Below are 25,712 nucleotides of genomic sequence, written 5' to 3'. Positions count from 1 at the left end.
CAAACAAAACAACAACAAAATCCCTAAGACTCATCATTAGTGCGTACCTTCCCTTGCTGTGTACTCATTATCTTCAATCACTCGAGCAAGGCCAAAATCGGCAATTTTGCACATCAGCGACTCGGAAACAAGGACGTTGGCCGCTCGCAGGTCCCGGTGAATGTAGTTCTTTCTTTCGATGTACGCCATCCCCTCTGCGATCTGAAAAGAGGAAAAGGGCTCACGTCTCATATTTAAGCTAGTACATGGGGCTGTCAAGGCAAAACAAACAACCAGCAGGACTCGGCATCCTCTCGTGGATGTTATTCTGATGATTTAAGCTTTAAAAACTGGGTAACTTAGCATCACCGTTTTGAACACGTTCTAAAATAACAGCCCCTCCCCACCAATCGCCACGATGGTCATTCTTTTTTCTTAATAGCAACATTTCTCAACATTTTTCTAATGTGTGGAGAATATATTTTACATCTTACTACATTCTCACATTTTAATACAGGGATATTCTTAACCCAGCTTTTTGAAGGGGAAAACTGAGCTGGAGAGAGTGATATGCTAAGACAAATTATCAGGGTATCAAGAACAGGATGTCATTGCCAAACAGCAACATCTTTGTTGGGTAACCAATTGCCCATGAAACTGGTTTTCCAAGTTCTCTCTACACCGTCCCTCCAGGGTCAGAAAGACTCGGCATGACAGCAAAGCATGAATGGCAGGAAGGAATAGCAGATTTAAACCAAAAAATGATAAAATATGGGAGGTGGAAACTATTTCTTGTTGCTTAATAGAACACGTGTCGTCGTTCCAAATTAGGTATTTCAGAAACACATTACCAAATTATGAAGTTAAAGATCTTAAAAAAAAAAAGATTGTGTATATGTTACTAGGAAAAAAAACACACAAAACATAGAATGGTACACCACAAACAGGAAACCCTGGACTATATAGTAACAGTACAATTATAATAATCTTCTTTCATCAGTTATAACAAAGGCATCACATTAATGCAAGGCGTTAATAATAAGAGGGGTATGTGTATTTTCTGCATAATTTTTCTGTAAACCTACATCTTCTCTAATAAAAAAAAATTGGATTATTAAAAAATAAGAAAAAAGAAAACCAAGGAGACGCATCTGGTGAGCAGGTGTGTCTGGTTAGAGGGAAAATTCTAATTAGGATTATGTCACACAGGCATCTGTCAATCCAGATTCTCCCTTGAACACCAGGCCGCACAGCTTGGAGGACTGTAGAACTGACACCGCCCGGCCCCTGCAACAACACCCCCTTGTTAAAACTCCAGGGGAAACCCCCCTTTCAGCCAGGCCACTGGCTTGCAAAGGATGAGCTCATTACAATGGGTATTCAGCCTTCTCCCCGCCTGGGACCCCTTTCTGCCTCCACTGAGCCTTCTGCTCAGCCAGCCTTCCCTGAACTCCTCCTTCATAATTTCTCTTCCCTCTATCGGCCTCAAGTCCAATTTGTAGAAAAATCATTTGCACCTACAGATGATTGCTTTGTGATGATTTTTATGCTGTTGACTCCACTTGTTGCTGTTGCCGCCATGCCAACGAGACCATAAACACCTCCTACGCAAAAGCCACAACTTATTTCTTTAGTATTGTTACTTGTCGGAACCTTCAGCCTTGTCACCAAACGTCTTCCAGAGGCAAAGAAAGTTCTTTGGAAAATGTACTGCATTTTTTATTGTTATTTTATTTTATTTTATTCTGAATATTGTGTTGCTTGCATACTGTGGCAGGAATTTGGCAGATGATATTTTCGGGGTCATAAAGTATTTTGTATAATAGTCAGTGTGTACTATGTCCATCCCAAAGTCCTTTCAGCCCAGTGTTTTGCATCTGACTGGGGCCTCAAGGAAAAAACTGGGAAAGAACAAAAGGGGCCTGGTCTTTTCCTTTAGTAGAAATTACAATTTAATAATGCCCAACTTTGATAACCAAGTACAACATGTGCAGGTCAAGTAGAGGACCCCCCAACACCCACCTGCCAACTCAGAGGGGCCCTTGCTTCAATACCACTGCGGGTCCTCTTTCTGCACAGGTCTGGACCTACAGCATCCCTCACACAAGAATACTTTAATCCTTTGTGCAAATCCAGTAAGGTCACTCCCTGCATATAACTCCCCCCACGCCAACATCCTACTTCCTTAACACCACAGACAAGACCCTGTATGATCTGATCCCTGCTTACTCCTCTACCTCCCCACCACAGCCATCTCCTCTCCTGTCTCCAGGCTTTCCCACCTCCCTTTGCTTGGAACATTTCCTCCTGGTCCCTTTTCTGACCCACCAGGCGAAGAACCACAACCAGATGTGGTGCTTCCTGAGGGTACAGGGGATATGGAATGGGTAGTGGATGAAGGTCCGCAGGTCCCAGCTTAAGATTCACCTTGCCCGACTCTCTCTGCTCTGACCCCCCAATGCCTGTATTCCCAGGACTCCCTACCCTTCACGTGCTTGCTTGTCTGTGGTCACCACAGGAGGGTAAACCCCTCGAGGGCAGATGCATGATGGGCATTGTCATCTGTATCCCAGCACTCAGCGCAGGAAGCATAATGAGGCACTGGGCTTGGAAAGGGAGTCCACAATCAGCAGGCATTTCAGAAAAGGGATGGGTGCTGAGCAGAGCAGAAATCAGCCAACAATGGTGGAAAAGGGTCAGGGTGGCTCTGGTGAGCAGCTGACTCTCGATCCCCCTACCTTTTGTTCCCAACTCGACAGCCCCTAGCACCCAGGAGATGCACCACCCTTAATGGGCTCTGGAAAATATTTGAAACAGCCTCTGCCAACATCAAGCCAACAAATACTTAGTAAGGAGAACCCAAGGGAGGGTAGAATGGCTCTGGAGTTTGGGATTTTCTCTAAGAAAACTGCAGCCCAGAAACAGCAGGGTATGGCATGGGGGGAACAGGAGAAGTCAATGGACAAGCTTCATCCTGGAGTGGGTGCTACTGAAGAAGATGATGGGATGCAGGCATTGTGGGCGGAAGCTGCAGACAGGAGCTCTGCCCCTCCCTCCTGTGCTTCCCTTTGTCTGCAGGTACCTTCAGTTCAACAAGACCTTAAAGACAGAGCCAGTAAAACGGGGCAACACTGAGAGTAAAGACCACGCTGAGGAGGAGTGAAAGAATGGAAAGGGTGGAAATGCATAATAAAATGTAGCTTTAAGCTTGGGCTTTTGGAGATGGAGCAATAATGGTTGCAGCAGATGGAGCTGGTTTTGGGAGCCTGTAGGAGCTGGAAAACGGATTGAGCAGTGACTGCAGACATGGTCCCAGGTTCTACTCTTTGCTATACTTGATAGTAGTTCAGCCTCTTTCAATTCTTAGTTCTTGGGAACTCATCTAACATTCCCATAATATATACAAACTGGAAGAGTAACCCCAAAATGCCAAAGCTGGTTGAAATCTCAAAGCAGGCCTGAAATGACAATTTGCAACAGCAACCAGGTCTTTCTCCATGCCTCGGGACCTCTACAGGATGCTCTTCCAAGGATACTGGTGGGACCCCAGCATGGAGGGCACCAAGACACAAACATCAAGTGAGCTCCTTACCTCCCTCATTCGTGGTCACTGATTTTAATGACCAGCTGGTTAAGAAAAGCTTTCTGTGAACTTGCAAAATGAGGGCCTGATTTCTGCATTTACATACATCTGAATGCATTTTTAAAAATGATTGATGGAAATAATAACCAATTTGCAGCAAGCCCAGTGTACTCTGGCTTTCTTTCTCATGTCAGAGTGCTTTAAAGAGCTGATTCCCAAACAACAATAATAGTCTTAACCAAGACCAAGATTCGAAACAATAGCATTAGCCAAGTTGAATAAACAAGAGACAGCGGGGCAAAATAAAAGGTTTCAGATACAACTGGCTTTTGAGGTCATACATGATCATGACACTCTCCTCATGTAAAAATAGTCCACTGTCTTTATTCTGTCCTTGGTCTATATGTATCATTCATTCTCGGCTGCTTTTTAAAAAATGCCTTAATCTTTTTTAATTAAAAAAAATCTTTTGGCAGCTGTATTTACTTTGGCTAAAGTATAACTGGCTGTATTTCACAACAGCAGGAAGAAATCAGAGACAATTTTGGCTCATGGTATCGGAGATCAAACTTTCTTTCATGGAGTCCCTTTTTCCTCTCCCGTGACCACTGAGTTTAACAGTCAACAGCACGGCATTGTGAACTGTCACATAAAACCATCAAACCAACGTGTGGCTGTCCACTCAGGGTCACGAGCCCTCTCTCATACTTATCACTCCATCAGTGGGAAAGTGACTCTTCAGGGAGTTGGATCAGGTGAGTTAAGTTTGGTGAGGAAAGGATCTGTTTGATTCAGGAGATTGTTTTGTTGTTTTGTGCCCCTGGATATTTTATAATGATGACAGCGACAACGACGATGACAACGATGATGATGATGATGATGATGATGATGATACACTTTCCCCACCACCTGTTTACATTCTTTACACCCAGCTAATGTTTCCTATTAATGACAAATCTGTCAGGTGGGGTTTCACTTCCACAGATGCAAGTGAGGTTTACAGGGGGTAAACAGCCTGCCAAAAGTGACCTAGGGAAGCGCAGAGCCAGGATTTAAACCTGGGTGTGCCTGGCTTCCAAGTTCGTGCCCTCAAACACCACATACCAAAATATCACATCAGTACAAATAGCTCAATTTTGGCTGGATAATCAGATGTTTCTTGAACCCCAATCGTTCATCAAGAGAACACTCCTTTAAATCCATTTGAAGTTAGCTCCCAGAGTTCATTGTTGTCAAACTCTCACCCCACAGAAAAGGCATCTCAGTCTGTATGGGTAGAGTTCTGTCAATCCGTTTCAGAAAGTGCATGTAAGCTGAATTTGGAATATCTCTGTCTACATCAGTGTCCTCAAACTTGTTTTCATTGTCACCCCTCCCCCCTAAGGAGAATAATTTAAATTTAAAATTTAATTAAATGTATCCCTAAAAAGAGAAAGGAAGTACGATGAAAAACGATTTTGTCAGGTACGAATGAGCTTTGAAAGGACACAAATTATTGTAATTTCTAAGTTGTCTTCAGCCCCTGGGAACCAGGAACCAATTTTTGCTTCCCTGGGGGAGTGATCTTGTCCTAGTCTAGGAGATGCTACATAGAACAAAGAAATTTTAAAGCTAATTTTGCCCTGTGGCTTAAAAGAGGGAAATAAGATGGATAGTGATGTTTTCATGGCTGAGATGAGGTTAACACCACATCAGAATGAAACAACTGGGCTAAAATTAAGCAGGAAAATATGCTTTCATCAAAGAATTCTATCCATTGCAAATAATATCAATAATAGTAGTAATAGTAATAATAACAGCTGTCATTCCACAGACCTTACTGGGATGAAAAGGAAATTACTTTCTCAGAGTCACAACACAGGTTAGTGAAAAGGTTGGGAACTGAATTTAATTACCCCTCCATGGATTTTATGGTTAAATTAAATTTTTAACCCTTAAATCAGTAGTTCTTTACCATGGCTGTGTGTTAAAATCACCTGGGGATGCTGCAAAGGAGAGGCTAGGCCTCCCTATGGTTGTGCCTAAGAGCCTCCTCCCGAATGCCTCTTTGTTGCTCAGATGTGGCCCTCTCTCTCTGGCTAAGCCAACTTGAAAGGTGAAATCACTGCCCTCCCCCCTACGTGGGATCAGACACCCAGGGGAGTGAATCTCCCTGGCAACGTGGAATATGACTCCCGGGGAGGAATATAGACCCGGCATCGTGGGACGGAGAACATCTTCTTGACCAAAAGGGGGATGTGAAAGGAAATGAAATAAGCTTCAGTGGCAGAGAGATTCCAAAAGGAGCCGAGAGGTCACTCTGGAGGGCACTCTTACGTACACTTTAGACAACCCTTTTTACGTTCCAAAGAACTGGGGTAGCTGGTGGTGGATACCTGAAACTATCAAACTACAACCCAGAACCCATGAATCTCAAAGACAGTTGTATAAAAATGTAGCTTATGAGGGGTGACAATGGGATTGGGAAAGCCATAAGGACCACACTCCACTTTGTCTAGTTTATGGATGGATGAGTAGAAAAATAGGAGAAGGAAACAAACAGACAAAGGTACCCAGTGTTCTTTTTTACTTCAATTGCTCTTTTTCACTCTAATTATTATTCTTGTTATTTTTGTGTGTGTGCTAATGAAGGTATCAGGGATTGATTTGGGTGATGAATGTACCACTATGTAATGGTACTGTAAACAATCGAAAGTACGATTTGTTTTGTATGACTGCGTGGTATGTGAATATATCTCAATAAAATGAAGATTAAAAAAAAAAAAAAATCACCTGGGGAACTTTTAAACAATCCCTATATCTGGTCTCCACCTGAATCCAATTAAACCAAAAAGTACAAGAGTGAGTCCTGGGCATCCACAGGTGACTGAACCTGCAACCCAGGTTGAAAACCCAGAGTGTGGTCCTTGGACCAGTAGCCGCTCTGCCATCGTCCAGGAGCTCATAATAAAGGCTAAATTTTGAGCCCAGACCCTGATCTATTCCACCAGAATCTGCATTTACCGTGTGGTCTGTTATGCACATTGAAGTCTGAGACATGCTGCAGCAGACTATAGTCTTTTAAGCTGAGCTATTTTAGGAATTAATGTTCTGGATAGATCTGAAAGATTATTGATCTCGTCACTTTGCCTGTGATAGTGGATTGTTGTCCTTCAAACGCTTGGGGAAGGGAGGTGGGCCCCATGAGAGCTCAGCCTAAGAAAAGAGAATGAGTAAGGTGTGCAGCACCAGCAGTGAAAGAGGCCTGGGGAGACAGAGGGAACAAGGCTGGGGAAAGTGGAATTATAAGGATGGATTATAAGGTTCTTCAAACACCCTGGCAGAATTCCTGGTACATCAATGGCTGGGAAGCTTCTGTTTTCCCTCCAGTTTACATAGAAGGACCTCTTCAGTCCAGTGGCTTGGAGGCCAGGGCCATACAGAGTCAACACGTCCCCAGTGCCTGTCCCCGCTTTAGCATGGCTCCAGAGCTGGGCTGTCATACAGAGGGTCTGGAGAACTGATTTAATCTTTTCATTTGAAACCAGACAAGGAGAATCTTTTTAATCACAGGCCAAGCCAACATTACAGTGCCAGGCCTGGTGGTTCACAAACACCAGAAAACCCTGACTTTTCTCCAGCACCTGCTCAACACTGAAGCAGCAGTTATAAACATCTCTTTTCTTCAAGCACTAATTTCTCACTCAGTACTAGATGGTCTACATGTGGAACTAATGGCCATTTGAAATAAAATGCATCCCCGTTACCTCAAGTGAGAATAAGCATGTAAAAAGATAATGTTAGCAGTGTTTTCGTGCTCCTGGTTGAAAGCCAGAATTAGGTTTACATGTGCCCATCAGCTTAAATAGCATGGCAAGCACACATTCTCAGTTCCTCTATTTTGTACCTTCAGTGGAAGCAGACGATGACATTCGGTGTGTGTTTTAAAGCTATTTACTGAGCAAACTGCTAAGGGAGCCCAGGCTCTGGGTCAAGGCTCCCTGTAGGAAGAGCGACAACTGCTGGTTGATGAGGCCCGGGACTGAGGCCGATGATTCCGAATGCTCCCATGTGGACTGTGCAGCAATCCCGGGAGGACTGAGAGGAAGGGTAAGACAGAGCGACACGCAGGGAGCCCGATGTGATCCACTGGTGGGTTCAGGTGAGATTTCAGGCATCTGGTACTGAATGAAAATCCTAGGCACATAGAAGATATTGAAAATGATGCTTCCTGAGTTAAAGGGCCACCCTCTCTTGTCAGTTGCTGAATCAATAGACTGCCGGTCTCCTGGACTGTGAGTCTTCTCAAGCAGCCTTTTAATTTATAGAGGGAAGAAAAACAGTGGTCAACAGAGCTCTTCCTCAACTAGCCTTACAGTGAATGAAGGAGCTTCAGCAAGTTGGAAGACTTGAGGGGTTAGAAAGACACGTGAGGGTCAAAGAAAGAGAAGTAAGGTATCACTGCTGAATGTCCTAATTTCAAATACACACCGGCCTCTCCCACTACTCATGGGAAGTAGGAAGTGTCAACCCTCCAGAAAGATGTCCAGTTAGTGGCCCACAGCAAATGAGAAAATGCTCTGCTTCCCCCAGGTGAGTGCCACCCAGCTGTCTTGGCTAGTGGGTGAGCTGCACTGGGGATGGATTTCAGACCCTCCCCACATCTCAGAGTGCTGTTACTTGAGATGCACTCTGCATAACTATACATGGCTCTGTTGCCATATATAGAGATGTATGGTTTTAGACAGAAATGACTTTACACACACACATATATATACATACATACATGCAAAGTTGTCAGAACTCCAACATTTCATAAAGCATTACAGCTTTTCAGGGGTAGCTGCTCCTGCTCATCGTTTCCTAACACACACACACACCCCCCTACATGTACACACAGTTAAGTGGGAGTGGGGTGGCAACAACATAACATCTGAGACCTCTTTACACAGCATTTAGAATTTTTTTCCAGGGTATGAGGTCAAAAATGTTCAATTGGGACCTAAGTTTTAGAAAGCAATTGATTTAGCACCCTCATTTAAATTCCCACCACAATAACAATGTGGACAGAAAAGTCTGCGTTCCCATTCCTGGAATGAGGAGCAAACATGGTGGGAAGTCCCAGCAGACACCCTTCACACAACCCAGCCTGGACCACTCTGCAAAAAGCCACACTGCTCTCTCCCTCCCAACGAATCCAGCTCTGTGTCATTGAATCCATTTACTAAGAAGTGAGTGGCTGTTGGTCACCCTGGTAGCTGGAAGGACAGTTATGCTGGGGCCTGGAAATACCTAACTAACAACTACGACCTTCCGGGCAACGCATCAGACGGTCTCAGTGGAGCTCAGATAACACCTCTTGTATGTGACCTTACTTTCTGAAATGACCACCAAGGTCATGCATCTCTTTCACGTTTTCTCAGAGGTCAACCTGAGAAAGTGCGTTGAATCCCCGCGTCCAACACACGGTGACCCGGCTTCCATTCATGCTCTCAGGCCCTGAGCCAAAGTAACCTTGCCAGCTATGTGGTCTAGGGCCAGTTTGCTCAGCACACACTGCTTGCTGGTTTTGCCAGAAAATGTGAGTGATGCTCTAGACAGGTAATGAAATGTTGGTGTGGATGACCATTCTCTGGAAATCTTACTTGAATGTTCTTGTGTTCATTTAAATTACTGTTACTTTTTTGAGACATTGGCCACTAACAGGCTCTCTCTTGCTTGGCAAACTATTTTTTTTTATTTTAAGGAAAAGAAACACGTATTTGAGCCAGATGACCAACGGAAAAGAGGAATGAAAGGGGGGCTGAAAGAAGGACCCATTGTAATCTCTTGAGAAAGGCTATAATCTACCCCAGGAAATTCCAACCTAAATGAAAAACTGGAACAGAAAATGCAACTTGTTTTAGAGTTGGCTGTTTGGAAAACATTTGTCATCTAGACAAGCAGTGAACAAAATTAAACAAGAAACCTGCCCCGAAGAAGGAAAGAATAAAATTTAAATAAAATTTTTCCAGTTTTCTCATTACTTTACCTGTTTAATTAGGCATTGTGTCCAGCTCCCTAGATATGTACTTGCTTTCTACATTTTGGAAAACGTAGAATTCATATAATTAACCACTTTCAAAAACCCCACGAAGCCTGTGAGATGATAATGATAACAATATTAATCAGAAGTTGGAACTGAATGAGAATGGCAATGCAGAAAAGCTGCAGTCCCTCTTAAGGGTTCTGAAGCCCCTGAGGTGTCCTTTATAACAACCACCCCTGTAGTCAGTCCCAGCCTAGTCTAAAAAGACCATTTCGTGACAACAGAAAAATACGATGTAAGGAACATGGGGAGCTTGCAAAGGAAATTTCAAGTAAGAACACATCTCTGTTCTCCAACTATGAGAGCATTTGTTTTCAGAGCACTTGACAGTTTATTTTATAGAAGCACTTTTCTATCCCCTTGTTGGATTCCTACATGCTTTAAATCCATAATTTGGATGGAGGATGGGATAGAATACAAAGCTCATGTATCGCTCTATTTATATTCTACCTTTTTTGGGGTCAAAATATCTTGGAAATTTTCTTTTAGCTTTATTTGGTTATTAGAATGTTCTTCTCTTCCAAGCAAAACTGCTAAGCAAGATTGAAGTCTGTTACTTTGACGATGACGATGGTGGGCTGCCCACTATGGCCGCGCTCCATGCCAGATGTTTATAATCATTAAAACAAGCCTGTGCTGGAAGCCAATAGAAGTGAAGCTAAAACCTATTACTTGATCAGGAAACTAGATATTCTTAATTTCATTCTGATAGAGGGGTCCTGCTATGGGTCAAATTGTGTCCCCCCAAAAGTTATGTTGATATCCTTGCTAACCCCCAGGACCACGGAAGGGAGCCTGAATATAATGTCACTGCAGATGTAATTAGTTAAGATGGCAACCTACGGGAGAAGGGTGGTCACTTAATCCAACAAGACCAGTGAGCTTATAAGGAAAGAGACACAGAGTCAAGCATGGAAGGAAGAAGACCACGGGCTGCGGGAGGCCGCACAGCTCCAAGCCCCGGGATGCCAAGGGTTGCCGTCCACTGCCAGAACCTATCAGAGCCAGAGGAGGCAAGAAAGTGTCTTCTCGACAGCCATCGGGGAGAGCACAGCCCTGCCCACAGCTCGAGTTCAAACTCCTTCCTCCAGAACTGAGAATAAATTCCTGTTGTTTAAGCCCCAATCTCAACCACTCCCCACCCCAACGAAAAGCCTATGAATTAGGTAACATTCATTGTAAAGACGAGGAAGCTGAGTCTTAGAGAGGTGGAAAGTTTTTCTATGAAGGCCATGAGTTGAATCCAAGTCTGGCTGGTCCTCTCATCTGTACTGTTTTGTTTTGTTTTGTTTTCCCTAACTTTTTATTAGAATAATTTATACATAACTAAAAATTTCTTACTTCAGGGGTGTGAATGTGGTGGAAAGGGGAAGTTTAGAGTCATGGATGTCACCAAAAGAAAAGCAGGAGATTAAAACATGGGAATGTATAACACAGTGAATCTTGTGGTAGACAATGCTGGTGATTAACTGTACAAATATTAAAAAAAGTTCTCTCATGAACTAGAGCAGATGTATGACACGATCATAAGGAGTTAATAACAGAAGGGCATATGGGGAAAATGTACCTATTGCAAACTATGGACTACAGTTAACAGTGATATCATCAACAGTAACAACTGTACCACACCGACACCAAGGGTTAACATATAATATGGGGAGGATAAGGAGTATGGGAGGATTTGGGTTTTCTTTTTTATTTCTTTTCTGAAGTAATGAAAATGTTCTAAATTTGATCATGGGGCTGTATGCACAACCACATGAGGATACTGTGAACCAGTGACTGTATTCATTGGATGGTTTCTATGCTGTGTGAATATGTATCAATAATATTGCATTTAAAAAGTTTCTCATGTTAACCACTTTCAAAGGCACAATTCAGTGATATCAGTTACATTCACAGAAATGTCTCTGCTTTTACTCATTCATCCACACTGTTTTGTTTGTATAAACAAACAGTAGAATGCTCACCAAACTGGCAGCAGGAAAAAAAGGGAAAAGAGAAGAAAACCAGGCAATTTTTTAAAAAGTGGTCAAGTTTTACAGTCTCAGACTGTCTTCATAGCTCAAAGACAAGGGCAGAGTTTGGCAGATAACAAAGCCAGGGTTGGTGGGGGTTTCTGTGTCTGGTGAAACTTGAATCAACCCATCGGAAGAACCACAATGCTTCAGAGAGACATGGTTTCCAAAAGGGAGCATCACCAAATAATCATATTTAGGTAAGTTTCAGGGAAAAAGATTCTAAAGCATCACTTTGGCAAAAAGGGAAGAAGAGTTTGTCAACTAATACGCAAAGACTTTCTCTTGCAAAGACAGGCTGGAAGCTTCCAGCTGAAGGAAAGCAGGAGTGGAACCTGGCGAAGGCTCTTTGCCACAAGGAGGTCACAGCCAGTACCTGTCACCCACACGTCTGTGGCACTGTGGCTCACTGCACTTGGGTGGGTGTGCATCACACACCTGGGTAGGTCCAAACCACAGTGCTTCTTAATCTGATCTTAAAACTGCTAACTACAGTTCCTCAAAAAGTTAAATGTAGAACTACCAAATGACCCAGCCATCCCACTTTTAGGTATACACCAAGAATTAAAAACAGGGACTCAGAGATCATTTGTGCACCAGTGTTCACAGTGGCATTATTCACAAGAGCCCAAAGGTGGAAGCAACCCAAATGTCCCTCCTTGGATAAATGGATAAACAAAATGTGGTCTATCCATGCAAGGAATATTTTTCAGCTGTAAAAAGGAATGAAGTCCTGATACGTGCGACAACACGGATGAACCTTGAAGACATCAAGTTGAGTGAAATAAGCCAGACACCAAAGGTCAGATATTGTATGATTCCACTTATGTGAAATATCTAGAATAAGCAACTATATACATATGCAATAGAGAAAGTAAATTAGAGGTTCCCAGAGGCTAGGGGAATGGGAATGGGGGGTTACTGCTTAATGGATATGGAGCTTCTGTTTGGGGTGATGAGTTTCAGTAATGGATGTTGGTGATGGGAGCACAACACTGTGAATGTAATTAATACCACTGAACTGTATACTTGAAAATGGCTAAAATGGGAAATTTTGTGTTTTATATATATGCTACCACAATAAAAATTTTAAAACAAAAACAACTCTGCCAAGTAAACCTGGCTCTGATGGTATTTCACAATTAGGGAATTAGCAGGAAGCAGTGAATACCAGTGATTTCTCCAGAGACTGTTCAATAGTTGTGACTTTATAGGGAGTCAACTTAGCTTTATATAAACTTGGGGCAAGTTTTCCACTCTGCAAAATGGTGATGATAAGAGTATCAACCCAGTAGGGTTCAGACATGTTGAAAAGGAGAATGCAAACAAAGCACTGACCACACACTCTGCTCAATGCACGGCAGAGATTATTACTATTATTAGTAATAAAAGACTCAAATCCAGATTTGATTCATAATAGTGAAATGACAAAGAGGTGACCTTTTAGAGCCAAGGGACCATTTGTGGAAGTCCCCACGGGCAGCCTCGGCCAGCCCCAGCAGCCTGTCAGGGGATGCTGCTGGGTGGTCTGGTTGGCAGACCTTGCTTCTGCCACCTCCCCTTTGCTGATCAGCTGCTGTCAACTTAGGAAGAAGCCAGGCTCTACGCTGTGCAGTTACTTACCCCCGTGTTCAGGGAGCCTTATACCAGCTGCTTACAGGTATAAAGGAGATGTCCTGAGAGTGACCGCATCCCTGTCCCCCCGTCCCTATTCAAGAAAGAGACTTGCCCCTTCTCACACACCCAGGATGGCTGTGAGTTGGTGAAACCCAGGGGATTACAGATCTCCTATGTGAACTGTCCTCTCTTCTCCATCTGCTTGGCTGCCACCACAACGACCTGGGTGACCAAATTCTGGAGTGGTAGCTAAGGAGCCAGTGCATATGCTTTGAAAGGAGAAGCGGGGAGCAAAACGTTCTTATCTTATCCCAGTGATGGGGGAAACGAGAGAAGGGATTGGCTCTCATTTCAGAGTTTCTGCTGTGCCCACAGGCAGGAGATGAGGTGTGACTGTCTGGTCGCCTCTGATGTGATGTGCAAGTTACACAGAACACGTCAAAGCAAGAAACAATTTGTTCTATTTGAGTGAAAAGAGAGCCAATTGTGAAAACAAGCTTTGAAAATCAAGAGTCTTAAAAAATGTTCATCTGATCCAGCTATTTGGCTACTGGGGATCTATGGTAAGGAAATAAGTGAAATAAGTCAGTTTGCCCAAAAAATGCTTTGCATTGTTATTTATATTAATGAAATTGGAGAAGTCCTAAATGTTTATGAATAAGGGAATGTTAAGGATATCATGATATGGTCACTGGAGTAAAATATTATATTGCAATAGTCACATACAAGTTTATGGAGTTTTTAATAACATGAAAAATTATAATATTAAATTAAACATATAAAATAGCACATGTAAAAAAATGATTAAAAAAGATGGATGATGGGGGAAAAGGCTATGGGATATTTTGGAGTCTTTTTTTTTTTTCTTTCCCTGGAGTAAGGGAAATGTTCTAAAATTGATTGTGGTGATGAATGCACAACTATATAATGATACTGTGAGCCAATGAATGCACAGTTTGGATGAAATGTATGGTGTGTGAATATATCTCAACAAAAGCAGAAGAGGGAAATTTGAACCTAGAGACAAAGACGCAGGGAAGATGGCCATGTGAAAACAGAGGCAGAGATTGGAGTGGAACATCTGGGGCCACCGGAAGCTGGAGGAGGTGGGACAGAACGCCCCCACTACAACTTTAAAAGGGACCATGGCACTGTCAACACTTTACAGACCTCTAATCTGTAAGAGAATGCATACTTGTTGCTTTCAGCCACCTGTGTGGTCTTTTATGGCAGTCCTGGAAATGAAGGGGTCTTGATTATTCACTTAGGAGGTAAGTGTGGGAGGCAGTGCTGGCAGTGTTGGCAGTGACTGGACTGGGTAGGCCACCAAAAGACCCAAATTATGCCAGGGAAGGAGAAACATGGCTGGTTTTCTTTTCCTTTTTTTTTTTTTTTCCTTTTTCCAAGTTAGGCTAAACATCAACCACCACTGCCTTCAGTGTTAAATATTTTGTTCGTAGCTTCTCATTCCTCCCGATGTTTTTTATTCCACAGGGAATGTGAAACAAAGCAGCTCTTTGTCTTTTCATAAGTCCCAGAGACTTATATTCTACTTCCTTTTCCTTTTCGTACCTTTATTTCAACCAGTAAGGTAACTTTTGTTCAGGAATGTAAACCAACAGTGAGAGGAAGGGGAAGAAGAAACTTATCCAGAAAATATGGAATGCATCAATATTCCTGAACAGTGACTTGGAAATCACTTAAAAAACAAACAAACAAACAAAACACATTTTCTTCTAGTTATTTATCCAGAGGTGTATAAAGCAGAGAATAAACTATTTTCAGCTGAATATAGCCAATCCCTTCTATCAATGATCAATACAGTCAGTTGATAAATACCTACTTGGCACTGTGCTAAGTGCTAGATGTAAAAAAGGTAAACAAGAAGGTATCAGAAAATTCAAATGGTGGTAAATGCCCTGAAAGAAACAAGAGACAGGGAATCACAGAGTGGATGTGGGCTTGGGGATGGCGTTTCTTTAAGAAGGAAGGGCAGAGGAAGTGTCTTTGGGGCAGGAAGGGGGTAGTTTCTAGGAAGTGGGTTTGAAAAAGGCACTAAAACAGGAGGGAGGTGAAGGAAGGCAGGGATGCTGGAGGGTGGGGGGAGTGTTGCCCTCAGGCCCTCCACGAGATTTTACAAGTATGACGAGAATTCACAGAAGGGTTTAAGCAGGGGGGCAAAATCATCCAATCGAGCTTAAAACACGGTTCTGGCTACTTGGTGGAGCTTGGAAGGAGGGAGATCAGTGAGGACTAGGGATGCCAAAGCACATGGGACACACTGATGCCCCAAAATTACTTGCTGTTTACCTGAAATTCCAATTTAATTGGGCGGCCTGTATTTGTATTAGCTAAAACCTGGTGGCCCTGGCGAAGAGGCAGCTGCAACTGTGCACAGGAGAAATGATGGGGGCCTGGAGGAGAAGCAATGCATTTTGGAAGGAGAAATGAGAGGCTGTGCTGATGAACTCTAGGGGAGGAGGGTGAGAAAAGAGAGGCCTCAAGGAAGATGCCCAGGAGGTGCTCGAAGATGGGAAGGGTAGGGCCAGGAGGACGAGCTTGCTGAGGAGGCTGTGACCAGTGCTGTGGAATCCGACAGAGGAGACTGTGAATGGTCCCCTCTTCACAGGGACTGCGGGTGCCTGGAGAGGGCTGCCCCCGGCACACCACCCAGGCCCTCAAGTGGCTGACTCGGAACCTTCAAGGAAGGAGTGTTCGAATGGGGATGGGGAGAGTGGCGGTGGTAGAGGTGCCTGTGGTTCTGCAGGGCCTTTGGTTGGAGTCTTTGGTGGGGTCTTTGAAGGAGTCTTTGGTGCCTTTCGTGGGGTCTTTGGTGGGTCTTTAGTGGAATCTTTGGTGAGGCCTTTGGTGGGGTTTTTGGTGGGGCCTTTGGTGAGTCTTTAGTGGAATCTTTGGTGAGGCCTTTGGTGGGGTCTTTGGTGAGAACTTTGGTGGGTCTTCTTTGGTGGGTCTTTGGTTGGGCCTTTGGTGGGTCTTTGGTGGGGCCTTTGGTGGGGCTTTTGAAAGGGTATCTGGTGGGGTCTTTGTTGGGCCTTTGGTGAGGTTATTTGCTGAGGCCTATAGCTGGGGCCTGCTGCATTAGTGCTTAGCTGCCCTCTGGCAGGTGCAGCCCCTCTCCTGGAGAGCAGCCTTAGACTGGTGATCCAGCAGAGATGACGTACCTCAGAAATCACACTAGGGATCCCACAAACACGATTTCCCAGAGAGCAAGGTTTAAGGCAGTTCTGCAATGCTGTGCTGGGCGTGAGTGGAGATTTTGGTGGGAAGGCTGTGAATCTAACCACCATGGAATCTGGGAAATGCTTTCCAGGTGCAAAACTGACCTGAGAATAAACTTTTAAAACAACAAACTGTTCAAAAATTGGGGGCTACCTTCAGGCACTCAATTTTAAGACAATTATTATATTGTACTTTACAAAACCCCACAGGCTATGTAACATACACGTCTTAAAGCACATGTTCAAAGTCGAAGGGAAGAAAGCTTTTCTATACAGATGTTTACAAAACTATATATTTTAAAGAGCACCCTTTAATTTTATGTCATAATTTTCCTTCATAAAAAAAAAGTTGATATGGGTCTGCTTTTAAAGTAAGAATAAGGACTACAGGGCTCCATGTAACCCATAAGAGAGATCAAGTGTTTTCAAGAGTGTGGCTTGGTGAGGGTGGGGAGTGTTGGGGAATGGACTGAGAGGGAGAAGGAAGCAGGAAGAGAAAGAAGAGAGGAAGAGAAGGAAGAAGAGTCAATCAGGTTTACAGAGGGAGCTGCAGAGCCACAGAAAGCTATTCAAGGAATCAAGCGTAGGGGAAGAGAGTGAGGAGGAGGGAGAGGATACGAGGCCAAGTTTCTGGCTTCCACCTGAAGATGGTGTAGCAAAGTTCTCCAGTGACTTCCTTGTAAAATCCAGTGGAAGCTGAACTCTGGGGAGCAGCTCTGTGGCCCTCCCTCCTTCCCAGCGTGCTATCTTCCAGGACCACCCTCCTGGGGTCCCCCAGCCTCACCTCCTGCCACTCTCTCTCCCAGGCCTGTCTAAGGGGTTCTGCTCAGACCTTCTGGTCCCCTCCACACGTTCTTTTGAGGACCTCATCAAACCTCCACGTAAATGGCTGCACTGTCCATGGTGCCAGCCTCTGAGACAGAGGCCCCTTCTGGGCTCAGGTCCCTCTTCCAAGCCCCAGCCTCTATTTTAAAATACCTTACACCTAGGACATCTCTACTTGGGTGCCTCAGGATCCCTCCAACGTGGCATAATACAACTGAATTCATCGACTGCTCTCCCTCCACACCTGAGATCTCGGGCTCGCAGAGCTTGGGCCCCTTCCCTTCCCTCTCTCTGCGCCCCGCAGTGGTCCGCCCCATCTCTCCCAGCCATCTCTGCCATGCCTCTCAAGGACGCTAGTTCTGCTCCCTTCTAATCTGAACATTTTGACACTGGCCAAAGCAGTCTTTAAAGCATAAATCACATCATATCATGCTCCTACTTAAAATGCTCCCCACGATTGTCAGGATAAGGAGCAAACTGTCATCCGAGCAGCCTGCTGTGGTTTCATGGCCCAGGGTCCCCAAACCCACTCCAGATTTGGGATTTCAGGCCTCCCAGCCAAAGAAGCAACTTGGCTTTGGGGGTGGGCTGTGGGGTGGGGGGTTGGGGGAACACAATGAGAACCCTAACTCCGAAATGAAAAATTTTAGGATGAGGCCTGTCCAACTGAGCCTGTCATCTTTAAAGATGAGATCTGATTGGAATGCAGAATCTCCCATTCCACACTTCCCAGTCTCCAGTTTCAGACATAAAACAAAAAAACAAATAAAAACCAAACATAGCAACAAAACAAAGCCTTAAGAACAGAGAACGCAAAGAGCTTTGTAGTTCGCCAGTAGTCAAAAAAGACAGATTTTTATAGAGAACACTGGGTGGGTGGGTGGGGCTGGGGGGCTGGGGTAGTAAATACATATTAAGGTCAATACAAAGAGCATCTATTGATTACTAAAAGGTAAAATATAACTAAGAGTAAAACTGGATTTTTCAGAAAGTTACAGAGAATCACCATATGACCCAGGAAACCCACTTCTAGTTTGGTAATGGGGGGGGGGGGTGATGGTGGCATGATTATTTTGATTGTAATCAATGCCACTGAATTATACAATTAAAACTATTAAAATGGGAAATTTTGTGTGGTATGTATGTTACTGCAATAAGCAGTTTTTAAAGTTAAATTACAGCTCCTGAGACTATCTGCTGAGTATAATCAATTTTTACTTCCTTATGAATATATCGTTTTAAATCAGTGTTGTCTACCAGTTAGCTTCTCCTCCTACATAATTTGGAGCTGACAATACTTCCTGTTTCCTTAATGCCCTCATCTGTCTTTCTTGGTTCCACCTCCTTCCATTTGTTCCCCACACCCTGCCCCTCCTTGCACCCCTTTTCTGTGTCCTTTTGCACCAAGTTCCCTCAGTCAAAGACACCTCCCTACACCTGCACCCCTTCCTAGGTAGCAGGGCTAATCTTGACTCTCAGGGTCCCCTCCTCCAGGAAGCCCTCCTTCTCCCTGCTACCCCACCCCACTGGGCTCTCAGTACATCTGCACAGCCATCACAGGAACCCCAAAAGTACCTCGTGCTCTGGTACATCATACTGGCCTGTTCACTATCTGCCTCCCACGCCAACCCATATCTGAAGCCAGGCCGTGCCGTGCTCACCGCATCCCTAGCACAGGGCCTGGCTGTGCTCGGTCATATCTGTGGAATGCACGAGAGTGACACTTGCCAAGGGAGACAAAGGGAAAGCAAGCCAAGGGCTTACGACAGACTGGTTGGGATTCACACTCTGCTCCTCCTCTGAGGTGCTTTCATCTCCACTTTTAAATCTTGAGCAACTGATAACCCTGCCCACAACTAAACTGCTATCATTTGATTCTAGCTTTGACGGTTTCTCTGAGGATTAGTGTACCCAAAAAGGAAATTATTTTGCGACTTACAGTAGCACTGACCAGAAATACTACCCCCTAGACAAAATAATATCAAGGTAAGAGACAAACCCAGCCCCAGGCCAGAAGTTACTACTGCCACCTTTAGCATTAAGCTTCTTCTTAGTGCTAGGAAGTGTGCCAATCAAAATTAAAACAAGAATGCATCTTCTGCCCTATTTGTTATTTTAAATAGACAGTCATGGTTCCTGTGTTTAAATATACTAAACACCTCCCCAACAACTTGACACCCCCCCCCCAAAAAAAAACGAGTTCCTGTTTTATAGTGTTTTAAAATGACAGTTTCCTATTCTTTCAATTTTTTAGGAGGAAACCGTATATGATCCTGTTTTGCAATCCTGACAGTAACTTTCGTTTCACTTGTCCATTTGGTAAGTTTCCACTGCCAAAGCTTAAGCCCCAGAAATAAAACTCATTATTCAAAAAAGATAAACAGAGCATTTACACACCTGACATCTGTGGACTGTATTAGAGGGAAACATTCATATTCTGTATTTAGTGCAATGTCAAAATCTTATATATTGATGTCATCTGGATACACTCAAAATCATTCATTATAACTTTCAGATGATAATTTGCATCGCTATTCTAAGAGAAAGAGATTTTCTTCGTCATGGAATATTAGAATCAAAGCCATGGGTAAATGAAACTGTACCTCTCATTTTATGTATATGGAGACTGGGCCTTTGAAATGATTTTGCCCAGGTAAAAATAAGGTTTTCTGGCTTTCAGCTCAATGCTTTCTCCACTCTAAAGACTTCTCTAGCTCCACTTAAAAAGCCATCAGTCTATTTCTTCCTGCTCTGTAGAAAGAAATCAGCATCTTCTGCACAGGATGCCTGGTCCAGGCTCCTTTGTGACCCACACCAAAAGGTCCTGAGAGCTGGTGGCAACCTTCCCTCACCCCTAGCAGCATCCGGCTCAGACCATTTCATGGAATTAGTCACTTGCCTCTTCAGTCCTGGCCTCTGAGGGGGCTCTTGGGCTTAAAAGAAGATATGGGTGGAGGGTCTCAATATAAAAGTCCCATATGCAAATTCCCTTGTAAAGAGATGAGATTAAATAAACTTGGTGAGGGTATCTGCCCTCTTGGATGAAGTGCAGGCCAAATTAGTCACCCCAAGATTTCCAGTCATCAATGCAACTTTTCCTCCAGGTTAAGGAACCTGACTACAGTGACCCTGCTAATCAAGGGCTAATATTAATAAAGGTGTTGAATATAAAGTAATTCCTTCGACAGGATATTACTGGGTTGAGGGATGCTTTGAGTTGGAAGGGAGAATATAACTTACCTCTTTGGTTTCTTACCAAGAGATGGAATTAGGAGTTCCAGATCTGATGGTAATGGCAAATACTCTAGAAACTTCTCCCAGAACATCCTCCCCTTCAGTCACTTCAGACCTGATTCCCCACTGACAGACTGGTGGTTCCCAACCTAGAGTTATTACAAGGAATTCCCTACCCATGTATTTTATCCTTAACCAACAGATACTATAATGAGGGAGTGTTCAAAAAAAGCTCTGATATTAAAAGGAGGCTGTGAGAATTAAATAGATAGATTGGGGTTACCTATCTTCCTCATTTTACCAATTTCCAACTGAAAACAAGGCTTAAAACTTAATACTAGGGGGCAAAATATATCTGGAGCGCACTCACTAAGTGATAGAAAGATGTATGTTTTGGCAATGAAGATTTCAGCACCTATTTAATAAAGTTTGAAGAAAATATAAACAAACCATTTTGAGAGGCAAACTCTGTAAAGATGGAAAATGCCTATTAGGGTAGTGTCAGGTGAAAATGACCCTAAGAGTAATTCTGATCATGGGAAGACAGTAGGTGCAAAGGAGAGAGTCATCTGGGGTCAGAAGACTCAGGATCAAGTCCCAGGAATTCCACCTCCTGGCTCTAGAACCTTGGACAAGTCTAAGTTCACCTCCTAATCTGTAAAAATATGAATATCAATATAAATGCTTTAGAAGTTGTGGAATTCAAATTAGGTAAAGAAAGGAGAAGTGCGTTATAAACTAGAAAGAACTAAAATAAATGTTATTTTTTGCCATAATTATAACAACTTTGGCTTTGCAGTTTTACTCACACACACACATGAAAAGTGTTCATTTCATTTTTGGTAATTTTGTAGTCAAGGTATGTTGCTAGCAAAGAATAAGTGATTAGCTTGGTCTAAATTACATAATTCATCTAGTTTATGGATGGATGAGTAGAAAAATGGGGGAAGGAAAAAGACAAACAAACAAACGGCACTCAGTGTTCTTCTTTACTTTAATTGCTCTTTTTCACTTTATTATTCCTGTTATTTGTGTGTGTGTGGTAACGAAGGTGTCAGGGATTGATTTTGGTGATGAATGCACAGCTATGTAATAGTACTGTGAACAATCAAATGTATGCTTTGTTTTGTATGACTGCATGGTATGTGAATATATCTCAATAAAATGAATTTTTTAAAAATTACATAATTCATCTGATGTCTCTAGTATCATTGAATTTTTAACTTCTTTTTACAACAAAAATAGGACCATTTAATGAACTAAACAGCATATGCCACAGATTAAACTCTTGAAAAGGATATGCATATTGACACCTGTGCTAGTTTCGGTGTATTATATTCCCCCAAAGGCCATATCTTTGATGTAGTCCTGTGTGGGCAGGACATGTATTGGTGTTGATTGGGTTGGAGACTTCTGATTGGATGTTTCCATGGAGATGTGATCATTCAACTGTGGGAGAGATCTTTATTGGATAATTTCCATGGAGGTGTGGCCCTGCCCATTCAGCGCGGGCCTTGATTAGTTTACTGGAACACTATATAAGCTCAGACAGAAGGAGCAAGCTTGCTACAGCCAACAGGGACACTTTGAAGAACACACAGAAGCTGAGAGAGTAGCTGCAGATGAGAGAGAGTTTGAAGACAGCCGTTGAAAGCAGACTCTTGCTCCGGGGAAGCTAAGAGAGGACAAACACCCCAAGAGCAACTAAGAGTGACATTTCTGAGGAACTGCAGCCTAGAGAGGAACGTCCTGGGAGAAAGCCATTTTGAAACCAGAACTTTGGAGCAGACACCAGCCATGTGCCTTCCCAGCTAACAGAGGTTTTCTGGACACCACTGGCCATCCTCCAGTGAAGGTACCCGATCACTGATGTGTCACCTTGTACACTTTATGGCCTTAAGACTGTAACTGCGTAACCAAATAAACCCCCTTTTATAAACGCCAATCCATTTCTGGTGTTTTGCATTCTGGCAGCATTAGCAAACCAGAACAACACCTTTATCAGCAACTTTTAATAATTATCAAAGCTTAATCTAACCATGATCTTATACGCAGACTTTGGTATAGGAATGCTTCTTTCTAACTCATCCTGAACTGTATACTGGAATCACTATCACTGCTAGGGCTTCTGGCCAACTTGGAGTCTAAAGTCCTTGAAATAATTCTTTTCGTTGGCTCTGAATATTTGAGCTTAGGAAAATTAGTTCGTATGAGAAGCTATGCCATGTGATGCTGGGCCAATTACTTACTTTCTCTGGACAATGGTTTCCTCAACAGAGAAGTAATGGGCTTACACTGGAAGGCTCCTTTCAGCTTTACAAATCTGTGATTACACGTCAGTTTCTGCTGAAGGAAATGCCCACCAAGTTCATTTTTCTACTCTTACAGGTGGACAAGTTGACACCAAATGTCTCTGCGCTGATCATGTCAGACTTTCTTTGCAAAGGGGTAATTTTCCTCCTTCAGTACAAAACACACAAAGTTGCTTTATTTGTTACAAGACGAAAATCACTAGATAGAATCTGCTTTAGCCAGGACTTCTTAGGAAGGTAGCACTGAATAAAGAGGAAGGTGAAGTGCTTTAGCCATGGGATGTGTCAGACTTAGAGGGAGGGTGAGACTCTTAAACTCAGAAAGCCTTTCAGAACTCACCCTGAGACAGGAAGTGATGAAATCAGCTCTCCCAAAAACAGTGAGGCTGTCATGTGCACTCCCCACTTCCTGTCTCACTTGGGAGTGGGGTAGAATGGCTCAGGGAAAGGAGAACACAGGGTAGTAGGTCACGGGGAGAGGGAAGAAGAGGCCAGATGGGAGAAGATGGGAAAAGCCCTGATGCTACCCCTCAACCCACTTCCCTTACTCTTCTGGGATTCGGATTATGTCACCAGGCCTTTCTATTCCCAATAACCAAATCTCTCACTGCCCCAAACTGCTGACATTATCTTTACTGTCTCACGAACACTCAATTTCCCAAATCTTCTATGCTAATGACAATGGTTGGTGGAAAAAAGAGCATATAAACATATTTTACAGCCTATTAACCATTTGGTTACAGCTCAAATTTCAAATGGATTTAAATAATTCTTCTGCTTCTCTATTCTTTTCCACTCTGCATGTTAAAGTGGGGGTAAGGTAGAGGGAAGGCAAGATGATCTAAGTGTCTGGGCACCAGGCAACTCCTACCACCTTGGGCCAGCTTTATTTATATTTGCTGTTCTCATGTTATTCACCATGGAAAATGAGAAGTTAATTAGTGGCCCATGATGGAGAGGAAGAGGTGAAACATGCAGAGATGGCCTTCTCTGTATAGAGAGATAATTTCAAAGTCAGGTAGTACCAATCACAAAGGGCATTTCCCGTGTTACAGTGGGCCCAGGAATCAGGTCCAGTTAACAGAAAGTAGTGATGTGGTTTCAGGCTGAGACTGAAGTGTAGAGGACCCTCTCCCTGTTGCCAAACTAAGAACCCCTCCTCATGTTATCAATATGATAATAAGAAAAGCCACAAGCAAATGAAGCTAATAATAATTAAGGGTGGGGCAAGAGGTGGTCTCTTCCTTGATGAAAGGACCTGGGCAGGGTTTGGATGAAGTTTGAACCATGAAAACAGAGAAATCAGCTGGAGGCTACAAACAAGTGTATTTTGTGCTCACGGACTTCCTGGGTGCTGCTGACCCAGTCAATGCATTTAAACTAGGTGATCGCCCAGTATCACCTGTGTGGTCACTGCTAGGAAGGACACCGTGGGACAAGGAAACCAGAGTGCATCAGCAGGAGCCAGACTTGGTGAGTGGGCTTGGCGGAGATCGGCCATGACAGCCGTGATTGTCCCCTGACCCCTCCTGTCACCAAGGGGACTCAAGCCCACCACAGTTCACAGGGGAGTCCACTAAGGCAACTAGAATCCACAGTTTGAGACTTACGGTCAACGGCAGGCTCCAAGAGAACCCTCCTTGCAGGCTACAGACATTTAGAAGGCAACTTTCTTTTCCAACCATTTCTAACTTAGAAACCATTGCCCATTTATAGTGACAGTAGGAATATCCAAAATAAAGTTAATTAATATTCAAAAAATAAACTCAAGGGCCTTGACTTGGAACTTAAAAACTTTGACTGTCAAAATGATGTTTTATGAGAGAAGCTACGCAAAATCAAGTACGAAATACCTGTGAGACAAAAGAAAGCCTTTGTTCAGGTCCAGCGTATACCCTGATATGTGTGGTTTCCACACTATGAAACTCAAGGCAGAGACTGACACACAGACAGACTGGAACAGCTACAGCCCTGTCCCCTGTCACCTTTCATCGGGGTCAGGCCCTCCAGGCCACTTGTCCCACCTTTCCATATCCCTGGTCAGCCCTTGTCCTTTCCTTTTTGTTTTTTTGTTTTTTTTTACCGTTGTTTGTTTCATTCATTTACAGTGAAGATGAACAATTTAACAGCCCTTCTATCTTTTTTTAAATCTGTCCATAAATAGCCTTTGTTCAATTATGTTTTAATATTTGTCTTTAGTTTTTATTTTGTAAAAGCATTTTACATATTAAGGATAATAACCTTTTATCAGACATTTGTTGCAATAATTAATAAATTGACAAAATATTTAATAAGCAGAATATAAAATTTCAGTTTACCTGTCAAAAGAAGAAGAGAATGTTTTCTTTCTCATCTTCTTACTAAAGAAAATACATCTGACTTTCCAAATATTTGATATCTCTTGCTAGGCAATGGAATTCAGTAAAAATTTGTGTCTTTCATCCAATGAAGCTCATCACATTTAACTAACTAGTGCCTGTTCAGTGAAATCCACTTTTTCACCCAATGTCCATAATAAAGATGCACTTTCACAATCCAGTAAACAACCCCAATATTTTTGTAGCCCAATGGTAAATATAGGCCCATAGCAGAATTAAGAGACATTATGATGGTTTCAAAGGCAAATTAACTGAAAGGAGGAAAAAAAATACCCCATTTTTGGAAACAGGAAGTTGCTCACTATTGAAAGAAGTTTAAAATATACAAGTTAGGGCTCTGATCAGAAAACACAGGACAATACTCAAAGGAAGGTCACACATCAGAAATGTCCTGTTGTTTTGGAGGGAAAATCCTTCCACAGTGGTTTTTGCTAAAAATTAAGTTTAACTGCACATAATT

General features: G+C 43.1%; 1 protein-coding gene across 4 annotated transcripts in view; it reads right to left on the bottom strand.

Annotated features, from left to right (window-relative positions):
- Positions 1-25,712, bottom strand: part of LYN (LYN proto-oncogene, Src family tyrosine kinase) — a 129,393-nt gene that overhangs the window by 15,177 nt on the left and 88,504 nt on the right. For all 4 annotated transcript variants that reach the window (XM_037802929.1, XM_037802931.1, XM_037802930.1 and 1 more), the window contains exon 11: positions 48-201. In XM_037802929.1, the coding sequence (XP_037658857.1) occupies positions 48-201 (154 nt within the window). The remainder of the gene's footprint in view (positions 1-47; positions 202-25,712) is intronic.

This window comes from Choloepus didactylus, chromosome 14 (assembly GCF_015220235.1).
Source record: "Choloepus didactylus isolate mChoDid1 chromosome 14, mChoDid1.pri, whole genome shotgun sequence".
NCBI lineage: Eukaryota > Metazoa > Chordata > Mammalia > Pilosa > Megalonychidae > Choloepus > Choloepus didactylus.
The sequence above is the reverse complement of the archived record's forward strand: the minus strand, read 5'-3'. Positions and strand labels throughout refer to the sequence as shown.